Genomic DNA, 16981 nt, shown 5'->3' with positions numbered 1-16981 from the left:
TTCAGAGATCCTCACTGAACTTCTGGAGAGAGTTTGCTGCACTGAAAGTAAAGGGGCTGAATAATTTTGCACGCCCAATTTTTCAGTTTTTGATTTGTTAAAAGTTAGAAATATCCAATAAACGTCGTTCCACTTCATGATTGTGTCCCACTTGTTGATTCTTCACAAAAAAATACAGTTTTATATCTTTATGTTTGAAGCCTGAAATGTGGCAAAAGGTCGCAAAGTTCAAGGGGGCCGAATACTTTCGCAAGGCACTGTATGTGGTATTAGAGTAGTGGCCTGAGGGCACACACTTAATGTGTTGTGAAATGTATTGTAATGTTTTATACAACTGCCTTCATTTAGCTGGACCCCAGGAAGAGTAGCAGCTAATGGGGATCCATAATAAATACAAATGTACTCTGATTCGAAAATGTTAATTAGCATCAAAAGTACACATCATGCAAGACTACAAATCCCTGCAAACTCTTGCACGTCATCTCTAGCTGTCACATTTGCTAACAGGTATTGTTTCAATAAAAAATTAGCACAGACACAGAATTGTCACAGAATTGTCAATTTAAAGAAATGTATCCAATTTATTCTTTACAAAATGTAGGTCTCATTAGATCCAGAGATTCTTACCTGTGCCCCGATTCGTCAGTCTAGTCCAGATCATCTTGACATTTGTAGTTATTTATGATAGCCACATTAGCAGCTAATTATAATTTCATTTTTGGAGGGTAAATACAGGCGAATATACCTTGTTCCAGGAAGATTTACACGGTTATCAAAACATCACTCCAGGGTAAGCCTACATGAAACACAGTCCTTATTTTAAATGTTTCTAAAATTTCCTATGGGGAAAAATGAATAGTGGGAAAATGATTGGAACCATTTCCTTGTTTGACCGCTAGGTTTTATGGGTATTATGACTCATACTCATATTTAGAGAAATATCAGAGCTCCCCCTGGCACCAGCTAAAGTTTTGCACTTCTGTGTTGTGTTCATTTGAGTACACTGTAGCAGAATGTTTCAAAACTCTCCACAATGAAAAGTTCTGTCATGGAAGTACGTCCTATGGAGGTTTTGGACCGTCCTATAGAAGGACCGTTTACTACTGTCTTGTGCCTAGTGAACACGACCCTGGTGTTAACATTCCATCTCTCTCTGTTTTTTTTCTCCCTTTTTTCACTCTCACACTCCCCATTTCGCTCTTTCAGTAGAGCGTCCAGTGCGGGTATATGCAGATGGAATCTTTGACATGTTCCATTCCGGCCACGCCCGAGCACTGATGCAAGCCAAGGGGCTCTTCCCAAACACCCATCTAATTGTCGGAGGTCAGGGTTGATAAGTACTTTATGTTTTCTCTCTTGACCTCTTCATGACCAGAAGGGGCAAAGGCATCTCTGAATGTCACTTATGAGTACAGGGAACATAAGGTTGAATATATTATTATGACCTGCTAGATCTACTGTCTCTTTTATATTATGACATTTCAGCTAGATCTACTGTCTCTTTTATATTATGACATTTCAGCTAGATCTACTGTCTCTATTATATTATGATCGACCAGCTAGATCTACTGTCTTTATTATATTACAACAGACCAGCTGTATCTACTGTCTCCATTTCACTTTGGCCATTGTTGTGGGCCTGCCCTCCCCTCAACAGCCTCAAATAGGCTATTTCATGTGGGTTGGGGTGGGGCGGCAGACACACGCATCTCACATTTCATGACATTACATGTTTATATATTGCTTCTAAAATAAATAAAAATCACAAATAATATTTTATATTATTAATTTGAAACAAGGGCATTAGCATGATAAGAACTTACCAGTCCAAAACGATGTTCAAAAAATATTCCGCCACAATCGCTAAATGAATCATCCTACAACAATCTCTGTCTCACTTTCCCGATCAATTTATTCTAAAATTGTGTGTACATCTGTATATCTAGACTTAGATTTAACTTTCCCTGACTTAGTCGCCATACTGATTGATATATAAACAGCTGAATCTGCGCGTTTACCAAACAGTGCAGTGCGTAATGTGTTTCTCCTTCCGGTATGAAACTTCAATAGCGAATGACTCTCTTTACGCTGGAGCTTACTACATGGGATGGTCTTGCAACACATAAACATGACCTATTGCCGTTTACCTCAGCTCATTGGCTATCTACCCAGCTAAATTTCAAGACGATCAGTGGTCATTGGGTTAAAATACTGTCAATCAACGAAACAGCGGGCAAATCATTGGTGCACAATGATGTCATGACTTGTCTTCAAATCGGTTTCTTTTAGTCAATACGTCCCACGAAATGGCCCATCAGGTTTGATTGAGTTACAAACAAACCAGTTGATTGCAGTGAAACCAAACATGACTGGAAAAGTCACGTTCTGTGTGGGTTATTTACCTGGAATGTGTCGTCGAAAATGGAATGAGATGGAATTCACGACACAAGTGGTTCACAAAATGTTTCGTGTTAGGCTATAAAAACGGATTTTATCAAACAAAAGATAATTCATTGTGTAACAATGAGCATTGGAATTGCAAACCGACGAAGATCGTCAAAGGTAAACTATTTATTTTAATGCAGTTTGTGATTATGTTACGCCTGTGCTGGTTAAAAAAAAATAAAAAAAATAATGGGGCTCTATGCTCAGATAATCGTATTCTTTTGCAGTAAATCATTTTTTAAATCTGACAACGCAGTTGGATTAGCAAGATTCTAGGCGTTCGATACATGTGAGACACTTGTATTTTCATGAATGTTTAATATGACTTTATGTAGCGATCACCGTATGTTGTGGAATTTGGGGATTAAATGAAGGGGTATTAAGAAGGCACACCTGTTAATTGAAATGCATTCCAGGTGACTACCTCATGGAGCTGGTTGAGAGAAGGCCAATAGTGTGCAAAGCTGTCATCAAGGCAAAGGGCGGCTACTTTGAAGAAACTCAAATATAATTTTTTTTATTTTTTTAAAACACTTTTTTTGGGTTACTACATGATTCCATATGTGTTTTTTCATTGTTTTGATGTCTTCACTATTATTTTACTATGTAGAAAATAGTAAAAATAAAGAAAAACCTAGGAATGAGTAGGTGTGTCCAAACTTTTGACTGGTACTGTGTATATAATTTGAAAGGCAATTTCATGACCTTTTCAGAACCTCCTGTCAAACAAAGTAGAACCTTAACCATTGTTTCCTTTTTAAAGCCATTTATACAGGTAATTCTATGTACCCTAACGTCAAAGTTCTGTTGAACTGAACATTCCGAAAATGTGTTTGTATAGCTGTGAATCTTAAGGATATAAGTGAGCAATAACTTGTTGTATACTGACATTGTTTGTATTGGAAAAATGAATGGTATGGAGGGATGAAAGAGTGAGAACACACTGAAAGCTACCATTGGTGTAATGCCATCATATTTTCCAACTCTAGGGACATAGACCTTCAAATAGGTCAGCTTCTGATTGTCAACCAAATAACTGCCGGTCTCGTGGTAGTTGACCATCAATTAGCATAAACACCTTTAGCATCCACGCACAGCCTACAAGCCACTGATGCAGACCTTTTGGAATACCTACATTTTAGAAAGTCTAATAAATCCATTTAATATAGCCTACACCATCACAATGAATACATGTCTAACCCTCTCACCAGGCTCGAATTTGACTCTCACGATATTACCTTACGCAGAATATCTGAACAGCATGGGATGTTAGGTGAGAAGGACATCTCCAATAAGAATCCCTATTGTAAACTATGTAGGATGACGACAACTAGGGTATTAACTTCAGATAGAATAATTATAGATGTTTGTTATTGTATAATGATATGCTTTCCCATGCATTAAATGAAATTGAAACAGGAAATGACTCCACCAATGCAATATACATAATTGAAATTGAAAATGTATTACATTTTCAATGCACCACATCAAAAAATAAAAAATAATAATAAATCCCAATGAGTCGTGCACAATCCATGTCCAAATTATTTCGAGCTTGCTTAACCCCGTTGGCGCGCGTAGGAGCTATAAAAAAAAAAACGACAACACACAAGTCCAGAAGCACCACACCCGTTGTGGTTACTCACTACTTGTAGATATTCCTTCAGCGAAGTATGGCAGTTCCTTGCAGGTTTCCTCACAGCAAGCACCGCTATCAATGCAGACAATACTCCTTAGTAGTAATCGATATACCATGGAAACATGAACTCGTTAATCTTCCCCAAGTAATTCTCTCTCGGTGTCGCACGATGCTAGGCTAACCTCGAGGCTGTCAAATACCTCCACGATGAGATGGTAGCTTCAGTCTTTACAAAGTCATTCTTAACAAAATTAATATAACTCTTATGAAATAAAATCGGTATTTCCCTTCCAAACTCTGTAGGTATGGGTTTTGTTCTATTTAGCGTGATCTTTTATCATTTTTCTTCACCAACGGTCGTAATGTAATGTCCATCCTTTTCTCAATGTCTCTCCCCCAGGAAACCGCTGTTCTCTAAAGTGAATGCAAATGTGATTATGCATCTAATGCTTTATTATAAAGGTGAATTTTTATGGTGAAAATTATCTTCCCCAAACTTGAAACTTACACACAGCCTATGTATGACAGTTAGTCGCTACACTGGTTATAAAGCGGATTAATGTGCTTAATTTTAAGTCATTTTGTTATTTAGTTGTGATACAAACCTTATCAAAACATATGGACTAGGATACATGAGGTTTTGCGACTATGATTTGAAAAAGTCTAAAGGAAAAAGGTGTGCTCCGTTTCGTGCCTTAATGCACAAGCTGGACACCATTCACAAGTGATAATACATCCTTCAGAAGTGATAGGCTAATATGGTGACCCATCAGACTATTCTTAATTAGATCTTGTGTTTGCATATACTAATTCATATATGTGTGAAATTAGTTTAGATTTAGAATGGGACCATTATCATGCACCTGTATCAACAGGGGCAGGGGGGGAAAATACCTGTCATCTATGCACTTAAATAGCGAATAGAGGATGCTTTTCCCATGGTTGACTTTCATTCCAGCCAGGTGGGTTATGTTCCTGTCATTGTTCTTAATATTAGGAAAGTTGATAAATAACGTTTTGTAGGCCTGGCCTATAGAAAGCTGATGGTATCCTCTTTTTATTAGAGTCCATCAAAACTCTGTTTTCTCACGCATAGCCTATAGAAATGTTGCGCAACATGAGCTCATGGGCACTCATGAGTGCTGAGTACCAGGCAGCTAGCATGTTTGGTAGACTACTAATGACCATCAGCAGCATCAGAGCTTGGAGAAGCCTAGTTACTGTGACTAAACGGTCACGTGGAATTTGACTGCCTTCATGACTCGTGACCTCCGGTGTGGCGGTAATACGGTCACCGCAGCAGCCCTACCTTCAACAAAATCACAATGGCCCAAATTTGGGGATCTGGCTCATGGATTATATAATCCTTCTCTTACTGACCGATCAGATCTAGTGACCATAGTCCCTGTGACCTCCCTTTCCTCAGTATGCAGTGACGACCTGACACACAACTTAAAGGGCTTCACCGTAATGAACGAGGACGAACGCTACGACACCGTCAGTCATTGTCGCTACGTTGATGAGATCGTACGGAACGCACCATGGACGCTCACGCCGGAGTTCCTGGCTGACCACAGGGTGAGTGAGAAATGTCAGAGGACAGGACTCGCTTGCACTCAGTCTGCACCGAAGAATATAACTTTTCACAAGATTTTTGCACTCTGTATTAGGGATGGCTAAAACTACTAGAGCTATTGGGATGAAGGCTTTTGATACAGCCCTACTCGAAAACAGCTGATTCAGCTAAACAAGGAGGTCCTATAATCCTGTGTCTTAGAGAAGGACTGCAGTGAAAGCCTGCACACCAGTACAGTGCCTTCAGGAAGAATTTGCAAAAATGTCCCAAAATCCTGTTTTCACTTTGTCATCATGGGGTATTGTGTTGAAATAGATGAGATAATTGAATTAATTTTTTTAGGTCTCTTAAGTGCTTTACACATCTGGATTGTACAGTGTTTGTACGTTATTCTTTTAAAATTCTTCAAGCTCTGTCAAGTCGGTTGTTGTTAACTGCTAGACAGCCATTTTCAAGTCTTGCCATATATTTTCAAGTCAATTTTAAGTCCAAATTGTAACTAGGCCACTCAGGAACATTCAATGTCATATTGTTAAGCAACTCCAGTGTATATTTCTGTTTTTGGTTATTGTCCTGCTGAAAGTACAATTTGTCTCCCAGTGGCTGTTGGAAGTGAACCAGGTTTTCCTCTAGCCTGTCCCTAGCTCTATTCCGTTTCTTTTTAGCATAAAAAAAACTCCCTAGTCCTTGCCATACTTGAAAATATGAAGAGTGGTACTCAGTGATTTGCCCTAAACATAATGTTTTCTATTCAGGACATAAAGTTAATGTTTTAGTGCCTTATTGCAAACAAGATTTTATTCTGTACAGGCGTCCTTCTTTTTTCACTCTTGTCATTTAGGTTAGTATTGTGGAGTAATAACTACAGTACCATGTTGATCCATCCTCAGGAGAAAACTATCACAGCCATTAAACTCTGTTTTAAAGTCACCATTGGCCTCATGGTGAAATCCCTGTAACTAATTTATGTGACTTGTTAAGCTTATTTAGGCTTATTGACTCAAGACATTTCAGCTTTTCATTTTAAATTCATTTGTAAGAAGTATATTTTAAATTCAGGCTTTAACACAACAACATGTGAAAAAGTCCAAGGGTGTGAATACTTTTTGAATGCACGGTAGCTCTCCAGGAGGTGTGTTGGCCATCTGTCACTGTCATCAGTTCTGCTAACATTTTGTTTGTCTTACATTTGACAGATTGACTTTGTCGCCCATGACGATTACCCATATTCTTCTGCAGGAAGTGACGATGTTTACAAGCACATCAAGGCGGCAGGTGGGTATAGTCGCAACATTTAGTAAACGCTTCACTGGCAAGACTTAGGCCCAGTCCAGAAACAGCCCCTAGGAACTTGCAGTTGAAAGCATCAGATAGGTGTAAGCAATATGGTGAATGTTCTACTAAGCCTATCAGAAGGCTAAGTGGAGCAACTTACATATTTCTTATACCTATCAATTCCTTGTATGTTGAGAGAAAGTGCCACGGGTGTGCAGGGGCTAGGTTAGGGGCTGCTTCTGGACAGCGGCTGACATTGATGCCGGTGTGGCTTTGCTGCATTGGGTTTAGCTGACTTCTCCCTTCACCTTCAGGCATGTTCGCACCCACACAGCGGACAGAAGGCATCTCTACTTCTGACATCATCACCCGTATTGTCCGCGACTACGACGTGTACGCACGCAGAAACCTGCAGAGAGGCTACACTGCCAAAGAGCTCAATGTCAGCTTCATCAATGTGAGTTATTCACCTTTTCTAGCAATGTAGTCAACTTCAAGGTTGTATACATTTTAGACCATAGAAATGGATACCCCAATGGTTTGTTCATGTTTCAATGTCTTTCCAACTTTTCTTTTGAAAGAAAAAATGTCCCACTGAAGCTTGCATTCTAAAACAAGTGTAGAAAAACACAGACTTTGACTTTAGTTCTATTTATTTTTAATTTGCTGTACATGAAACTTGCATTACTTCAACTGTATTCATAATTGGAGGAACTGTTAGAAAGGTGAGCCAGAAACCAGAGGGTTGCCAGTTCCAAATCCCTGGTCTGGCGGGAAGTGAGCGGAAGGTTGCTGAAATTAAATATTAGATGCCATTGCCTGGCGTTGTGCCCTTGAGCAAGGCACTTAACTCTCCACAACAACTGTTCCACGGCCGACATAGTATAGCAGCCCCCAGCTCCAACCTTGTTTGTGACTTTTGGAGGGGTTCGGTTAAAGCAGAAGTCAAATCCGTTGGACCTTGTTGGATAAATAAAGTGATCGTAATCACAAGTCTAAGTTTGCTATTTCAGGCCAAAAATAACATTGTTTCACTAAACAGTACATTTTGTGGCCAGAAATGTACAGTTGAAGTCAGAAGTTTACATACACCTTAGCCAAATACATTTAAACTCAGTTTTTCACAATTCCTGACATTTAATCCTAGTAAAAATGCCCTGTCTTAGGTCAGTTAGGATCACCACTTTATTTTAAGAATGTGAAATAGTCGAGAATTATATATTTCAGCTTTTATATCTTTGATCACATTCCCAGGGGGTCGGAAGTTTACGTACACTCAATTAGTATTTGGTAGCATTGCCTTTAAATTGCTTAACTTGGGTCAAACGTTTTGGGTAGCCTTCCACAAGCTTCCCACAATAAATTAGGTGAATTTTGGCCTCCTGACAGAGCTGGTGTAACTGAGTCAGGTTTGTTGGTCTCCTTGCTCGCACACGCTTTTTCAGTTCTGCCCACAAATTGTATATGGGATTGAGGTCAGGGCTTTGTGATGGCCACTCCAATACCTTGACTTTGTTGTCCTTAAGCCATTTTGCCACAACTTTGGAAGTGTGCTTGGGGCCATTGTCCATTTGGAAGACCAATTTGCGACCAAGCTTTAACTTCCTGACTGATGTCTTGAGATGTTGCTTCAATATGTCCACATAGTTTTCCTGCCTCATATGAAGCCATCTATTTTGTGAAGCGCACCAGTCCCTCCTGCAGCAAAGCACCCCCACAACATGATGCTGCCACACCCGTGCTTCACGGTCGGGATGGTGTTCTTTGGCTTGCAAGCCTCCCCCTTTTTCCTCCAAACATAACGATGGTCATAATGGCCAAACAGTTCTATTTTTGTTTCATCAGACCAGAGGACATTTCTCCAAAAAGTAAGATCTTTGTCCCCATGTGCAGTTGCAAACCGTAGTCTGGCTTTTTTATGGTGGTTTTGGAGCAGTGGCTTCTTCCTTGCTGAGCGGCCTTTCAGGTTATGTTGATATAGGACTTGTTTTACTGTGGATATAGATACTTTTGTACCTGTTTCCTCCAGCATCTTCACAAGGTCCTTTGCTGTTGTTCTGGGATTGATTTTCACTTTTTGCACTAAAGTACGTTCATCTCTAGGAGACAGACCGCGTCTCCTTCCTGAGCGGTATGACGGCTGCTTGATCCCATGGTTTATAATAGCGTACTATTGTTTGTACAGATGAACGTGGCACCTTCAGGGGTTTGGAAATTGCACCCAAGGATGAACTGGACTTGTGGAGGTCTACAATTTTTTTTTTTAGGTCTTGGCTGATTTCTTTTGATTTTCCCATGATGTCAAGCAAAAAGGTACTGAGTTTGAAGGTAGGCCTTGAAATACATCCACAGGTACACCTCTAATTGACTCAAATGATGTCAATTAGCCTATCAGAAGTTTCTAAAGCATTGACATCATTTTCTGGAATTTTCCAAGCTGTTTAAAGGCTCAGTCAACTTAGTGTATATAAACTTCTGACCCACTGGAATTGTGATACAGTGAATTATAAGTGATATAATCTGTCTGTAAACAATTGTTGGAAAAATTACCGGTCATGGTCAAAGTAGATGTTCTAACAGACTTGCCAAAACTATACTTTGTTAACAAGAAATTTGTGGAGTGGTTGAAAAACGAGTTTTAATGACTCCAACCTAAGTGTATGTGATCTTCTGACTTCAACTGTATCTACAGGACTATAACAATACATGTTTTTCTACAGGAAAGCCTCATTTTACCTCTGGCATTCCTTTTGAATAAAGTTAGACTATGGCCTTGTTCGTATACTCTAAAAATGCATCCGCCTTTCATTCCTTTCTTTGTGATTTGCCATTGATCTGTAGTGTACCTCACTCACCTTATATAATTTGTTACCTCAAAGAAAGGGAGGAATGAAGGAAGGAGGCATTTATTAAGTATTCAAACAGGGCCTCAGAATAAGCACGATCAGTTTAGCCTTTTAGATAATAATGAATAAGATCATATGGACAGGTGGGGACCTGATCCTAGATCAGCTTTGTGGTTACGGACCTTGGTGTGCGTCTCAACATTGCCCCCTATCCGTCCAGGAGAAGAAGTACCACCTGCAGGAGCGTGTGGACAAAGTGAAGAAGAGGGTGAAGGATGTGGAGGAGCGATCCAAAGAGTTTGTGCAGAAGGTAGAGACAAAGAGCATCGACCTGATCCAGAAGTGGGAAGAGAAGTCCCGAGAGTTCATAGCCAACTTCCTTCAAATGTTTGGCCCAGAGGGAGCACTGGTGAGTGTCACTACATGCGTCCTAAATGGCACCCTATTCCCTATGTAGTGCACTACTTTTGACCAGGACCCGTAAGGCTCTGGTCCAAAGTAGCATACAGTGTAGGGAATATGGTGACACTTGGAACAGAGCCTTTGAGAATGTCAAGGTGTGGGTCATGACCCAGGAGTTTTTCTTGACCCTGTGACTATGCCCCAGTTATAGGGTGTTACTAGGGCCCCACGTGTTTCCTGGTCAGCAAAATTTCCTGCCTCCCTATTCAGGAGCAGCTAGGGGTCCCATTCTACCCAGGAAAGTAGGTTAGGCTAATTGCTTTGTTTTGTCCAACACCAATCAGATCTAGCCACTGTTCTGCATCAAGCTAGCTCAGTGAAGCTCCTCTGTCAGTTGCTATGGGTTGTTGTTTCAATTTTTCTATCCTTTTTGACACTATCCTTTCTCCCGAAGTGTGCATGGGTTCACTTTTCTTCATGTTGTCATGACGTAGCCCTTTTTGGGTGTGGATCGTGCCCCCCCCCTCACTCTCTCTCCTAAACCCAGGTATTGTTATCCACCTGGTCATGCAGAAAGAGAGGGTGAGAGCACAGAAAGAGAACAATGGACTTCACTTGGCCAAACTCCTAAATTCCCAAAATGGGAGAATTAAACATTCTTTCTACTTTTGAGAATGTGGGAATGATCCGTGGACTCTTATGTTGAGTGTGTTTCATTTGGGGATCTCATGAAGGACAGGGAACACACAACTGTATCTATTAGTGTACATTTCCCAGCTGTCAGGTTTACATCTAAATCTTGTGAAACGTATGTGATTAAACATGAAACTATTTGTGAAAAGATGTAAAGTGATGTTGACCTTCTAAATGAGAGCATGTATTTTCATATCAAGATTAACTAGTCAGTGGCCACACCCCCGTGAGCCCAGACATTACATTAGGCGTCATGGAACCACCCTTTTCAACTGAAACGTATAAAAACCACTCCTGATTAAATTCACACCAGACCACGCAAACCAGTAAGCTAAGGTTGTAAATGGTTGAATTTATGAGACCCAAAACATGCCGGGTGACGCTGGTGTATGAAGTGATTTAAACTACAACTCTACCAAAGGACAAGACTATACCACGTGGATCATTGGCTACATAGCTAGAAATGGTTCAACTCTGAGACTATCGATCCCTACAGAATAAGAGCAAATCTTAGACGTAAGATTTAGAAATTACAGCTTGAAATTACGTAAACCTAGGATGAGAATACAGACAACCGCCAATGTATCTGTTCTATTAGAACATTTCTGAATGGTACTCTGAAGTATCCATTCCAACCACCTACAACCAGGAAAGACTAACTTCAATGAAAGTTAACCAGAGACTCTGAACCCTACAGGACGATCGAGGATTTCAACAGAGAAGACAACAACGACGTACGGGCGTAAATATATATACATTGCGATTATTCTCGAATGAGTGGCCGTTCATGTGCAAAGGATTAGCATTTCAATTAATATAATTATAGACTGTGTAATGAATCTGTTTCTTTCCAGCTCTCTCAGTCTACCAAGCTGTCATATTGGCTTAGCCCACTAGAGACTTTTCCATCATTGTTAGTAACCAATATCTACTGTTTATTTATTTCTGTGATTATTTAGTTAGTAAATAAATAATTAAGTCAATTTGTTTATTGCTGATTTATAATTTATGCTAGGGTTCGTGCAGATAACCAATAATTTTACGATGTTCAGATGAGACTGATAGAAGGTAAAGAATAATTAATGATTGACTGCAATTGATATAAAATATCTTCAGATCTTTAAGAGTGGATTCGGGAAATAGCTGCTCTATATAAACGAATACTTCCGTGGTGCCCCGGATTCCTAATGAGTTAGTTATTGTCTGATTAATTTAATCAAATAATTAAACGTTAGGTAATCTATTTGAAAATAGCATGTCATCTCATTTAACCATACTAGAGACACAACAATGTATTTGAAAAGAAATGACTGGTAGAATAAGAAATATGATGGAAACACCCTTGTGTAGCCCATATTGGGATGCAGGATCTGTCTTTCAATATCTTTCTCTTTCATTTATTCTCTTCTCCCTCTATAGAAGCACATGCTAAAGGAGGGGAAGGGGCGGATGCTGCAAGCCATAAGCCCCAGGCAGAGCCCCAACAGCAGCCCGACCAGAGAGCGCTCACCCTCTCCGCCGCCCTCCTTCCGTCTGCCCTTCTTCACCAAGACCTCCCCTCCCTCTTCGCCCCACCACCTCAGTGGAGCAGACCGCATAAGCGAGGATGACGATTAGGAGCCTCCCTCCATTCCTTTCTCTCCCTGTGGCTGAGATGGTGCAGGTCAGGGTTAGGGTAAATACCATTTCATTTCAGTCAATTGATTGAATTTAAATGGAATTGACCCCAGCCCAAGTGCTCACAAGGAATTGATCATTCACATGCTCTTGAATTAGGATGCCATGTTGCATTTTTTTCCTATCCCGCTCACATTACCTTTACCAGGCCTCTAGTGTCAGTCAGGCCTTTGTCATGTTTAAAGGAAACCACAACACAATAGCACAGGAAGTTTAATCATAACTTTCTGTAAAACGGCTGTTCTTTGGGGTCACAGTGTTGTTATACACAAAATAGACGTTTTAATGTTTCATTTATGATGTATAAAATGAATTAATGAACATGGGAAGGTGTCAGCCAATACGGGCGTGAGTGATGGGACACTCATTCGCTCACAAATGACTCACACTGAATTGTATTTGCCATGCTAAATCCATAGTAGCAGCAGAGAAAATTTAACAAGTGATAACCGGTACTTTCTGTAAATAATATCTTTCTACTTTCCCATTGATTTCATTCTGAATTTTCCTTATGGGAGTCACATGAAGTAATCGCTTAAGTCGTCTGGATTTTTAAACTTCTCTGGTGAAAGCATAGTTCACATGGATATAGCACGACAATGGGTAAGAAGCTATTGAATCTAGTAGGGGTTAACCATCGTACCGGAGTGTACGGAGCCCCTTCCCTGTTTCCCAGTCTAAAACTAGCCGGCACCTCATACCAGCTGTCTGGCCTTTTTATCCCATAACAAAAGCTGGTTTCAAACATGGGGAGGGAGGGGACATGGGAGTTTCCTCCAATATGAAGCAGTAGAATGCCATCCCTCCTCCCCCTCCCTCTAGTGATCACGCTACAGGAGCAACACAGCAGCCTGTTGTTATCAATGAAAGACATAGTGAGCCTCCCTCCCCTCGTAGATGCATTCTCTTCAACTGCCTCCACAGAAAAAGACCACTTGGGTAGAAAGAAAGCCTTGTGCAGAATTCCGAATACCCCCATAGCCACCTACCACCCCTTAAGGACTAGGCACTCCTGTAGATCTGAAAGGATGGGATAGCTTTTGCGTTCTGGCTGGGTGGCATTTGCACTGTGTTGGATACACCTATTCAGTCCTTTTAGGCCTAGGACACGCTGAGGTTGTACAACTGATGTACAATGCATTGGACTCTACAGTTGTGATGCAATGGATATTATTTTTAACGGAAACATTTAAAATATTGTTGTTTGGTGTCTCCAGAGTGGTTGGGTAAATATTTGTGTGCAGACAAATGCATAACAAATACCTGTTGTATCAAATGTGTTGTACAACCTGATGTGAACTAGGCCAGTAGACCTACAGGTGGCCTAAGGCTGTTCCACTTGCTCAGGAGGGAAGTTCCACTAGGGACAGATCTAGGATCAGCTTCCTCCCCCAATACACCTCCCATTAGTGGAGAAAATGCTAAACTGACCCAAGATCAGGGGAAACTTGACCATACTCCATTCTGCTTAATAACCTCCCAACTCTGTAACTGTAATTAGGTTGATCGAGGACTTTTGACTACATTGGTCACCTGATTAGTCACCAAGTTGAGTTGTTTTATCCTTGTATTTTGTCATTTACTTTTATTTAATATGTACTAAGTGTGTTGGTTTGTGTTAAAGGAGATCTACTATATGTACTTTCATCTTGTATAGATGTCATTTTTGTACATTCCTGGAAAAACCTTCTGCTGATTTTTCTTCTTTTTTTGTTGTTGTAGAAAATAGTAATTCCACTAATCAGTCATTCAAAATGCATTGTGCATCTCCACAACTTTATGCCAATAGATTCCAAATAATTGTTTTGGGGGGGTGATTTATTCGATTTTTTTTTCCAGAGTGCTGATGCTATGTGTAATCAGAGCTGCATTGTGGCATTCCTCCCAGACATGTTTTTTTTTTCAACAGAATTAATGTTTAAGCTTAGCCAGAGTCTGTGGTTATTCAAATCGTTATATTGTGAATTGTATTCTCTGAAGCAAGCAACTTTAGGCACTTATACAATAGTATGTGAAATATTATTCTGCGTTTACACGGGCAGCTCAGCCGATTCTGATATTTTTTGTTATTTTGACCAATCAGATCATCTCTGAAAAAGATCTGATGTGGAAGAAAGATCAGAATTGGTCTGCCTCTGTTGTGTTCAATTGAAATACTGTAGAATTCCATTCATTCCTATGGAGGACTGCTCCTACTGGGGAGTGCCAATATTGCTGACCGGTGGCTTCAAGGCCTCTCAATGGCCAATATATGGCATCCGCAATCCAGGCTTTGTACAGTGCATTTGGAAAGTATTCAGACCACTTGACTATTTCTACATTTTGTTACGTTAAAGCCTTATTCTAAAATGGATCAAATAGTTTTTTCCCCTCATCAATCTACACACAATACCCCATAATTAAATTTTTGTATGTTTATAAAAAAAATTTACCTGAATTATCACATTTACATAGGTATTCAGACCCTTTACTCAGTGCTTTGTTGAAGCACATTTGGCAGCGATTACAGCCATGAGTCTTCTTGAGTATGACGCTACAAGCTTGGCACACCTGTATTTTTTTTCTCTGCAAATCCTCTTAAGCTCTGTCAGGTTGGATGGGGAGTGTTGCTGCACAGCTATTTTCAGGTCTCTCCAGAGATGTTTGATGGGGTTCAAGTCTGGGCTCTGGCTGGGCCTTTCCTGCGTTGTCTTAGCTGTGTGCTTAGGGTCGTTGTCCTGTTGTGAGGGTGAACCTTCGCCGCAGTCTGAGGTCCTGAGCACTCTGGAGCAGGTTTTCTTCAAGGATCTCTCTGTACTTTGCTCCGTTCATCTTTCCCTCGATCCTGACTTAGTCCCTCCCACTGAAAAACATCCCCACAGCATGATGCTGCCACCACCATGCTTCACCGTAGGGAAGGTGTCAGGTTTCCTCCAGACATGACGCTTGGCATTCAGACCAAAGATTTCAATCTTGGTTTCATCAGACCAGAGAGTCCTTTAGGCTGTGGTGCCTTTTACTGAGGAGTGGCTTCCGTCTGGCTGCAGATATGGTTGTCCTTCTGGAAGGTTCTCACATCTTCACAAAGGAACTATGGAGCTCTGTCAGAGTGACCACCTGGTTGTTGTTCACCTCCCAGACCAAGGCCCTTCTCCCCCGATTGCTCAGTTTGGCCGGGCGTCCAGCTCTAGGAACAGTCTTGGTGGTTTCAAACGTCTTCCATTTAAGAATGATGGAGGGGACCTTTAATGCTACAGACATTTTTTTGGTACCCTTCCCCAGATCTGTGCCTCGACACAATCCTGTCTCGGAGCTCTACAGACAATTATTTTGACCTCATGGCTTGGGTTTTCCTCCGACAACTGTGGGACCTTTTATATAGACAGGTGTGTGCCTTTCCAAATGTCCAATCAATTGATAATTATTTGCGACGTCATTATGTGTAAATTTGATGAGTAAACACAATTTTTTCTATTTTAGAATAAGGCTGTAACATAACAAAGTGGAAAAAGTCAAGGGGTCTGAATACTCTGCCCTTTAATCGGCAAAGGAAATGTCTGTCTTGTCATGAACTGTCAACCTGTTGACTACTATCAGTTATAACAGGACTAAAATAAATATGTACAAAGAAAAATACTCAATTTTGAAGTAAAATCACTTAAATATACATTGGTCTATGTTTGGCAATGTGTTGTTGCATATTTCTAAAGTGGTGGTGTTGCATATACAGTTCTGGCAACCATTCCTTGTTACACAGGAGGGAAAATATATACCAAACAATTTAACATGGTAGAAAAACAGGCAATAGCACAGTTTTTACATGTTGCCTTAAATATAAAAATGAATAACATTGGCATTTTTCACTGATCTGCACATCCTACACCACATTAAGTGAGACAAAATCTAGACAGTTCTAAAATTAACTTCTGCTTGAATGCATACGTATCCACCCCCTTTGCTGTGGCATCTCCTTGTGCAACAATATTTTGCTTACAATATAAATGCGTATTTATTTCAGAATAAATACCCATCTTTGTAAGGTCCTTCAGTTAATGGATTTCAAGCAAAGAGTTAACCTCAAAGCTACCCTGGAGCTTTCAGAACATCTCATTAATACATTTGTAGGCAGGTACAGATTAGGGGAGGGTCCTTTAAGCATGGTCAAGTTAATAATTAAGCTGTGAATGATTTATCACATCACCCAGACGAAGGTAATGCAATGCAAGGTGAGACCATGGTGATTGTAGAATAGTTTCTTGGTTCGGATGGGGGGGAAAGATCAACATTGCAGTCACTCCAATACTAGAAGGGTCAAAAGAAAAATGGTTCAAAGGACACGTAAAACATATTCAGTCTGTTGAACACCTGACACGACGTTGACATTTCGCCAGGACAATAACCCAAAATAAGACCAATGCTGCACTGGAGTGATTTGCCAAGATGTTCAAT

At 40.3% G+C, this 16981-nt stretch overlaps 1 protein-coding gene across 2 annotated transcripts in view; it reads left to right on the top strand.

Annotated features, from left to right (window-relative positions):
- The window catches only part of LOC109878523 (choline-phosphate cytidylyltransferase A), a 37749-nt gene extending 21550 nt beyond the window's left edge, over window positions 1-16199 (top strand). For both annotated transcript variants that reach the window (XM_031797442.1, XM_020470734.2), the window contains 6 exons: window positions 1207-1323; window positions 5511-5662; window positions 6857-6935; window positions 7250-7392; window positions 10002-10190; window positions 12296-16199. In XM_031797442.1, the coding sequence (XP_031653302.1) occupies window positions 1207-1323; window positions 5511-5662; window positions 6857-6935; window positions 7250-7392; window positions 10002-10190; window positions 12296-12493 (878 nt within the window). In that variant the 3' untranslated portion in view covers window positions 12494-16199. The remainder of the gene's footprint in view (window positions 1-1206; window positions 1324-5510; window positions 5663-6856; window positions 6936-7249; window positions 7393-10001; window positions 10191-12295) is intronic.
- Window positions 16200-16981: the final 782 nt, after the last annotated feature.

Source organism: Oncorhynchus kisutch, linkage group LG19, assembly GCF_002021735.2.
Source record: "Oncorhynchus kisutch isolate 150728-3 linkage group LG19, Okis_V2, whole genome shotgun sequence".
Classification (NCBI taxonomy): domain Eukaryota; kingdom Metazoa; phylum Chordata; class Actinopteri; order Salmoniformes; family Salmonidae; genus Oncorhynchus; species Oncorhynchus kisutch.
This window is presented reverse-complemented; position numbering and strand designations above follow the sequence as displayed.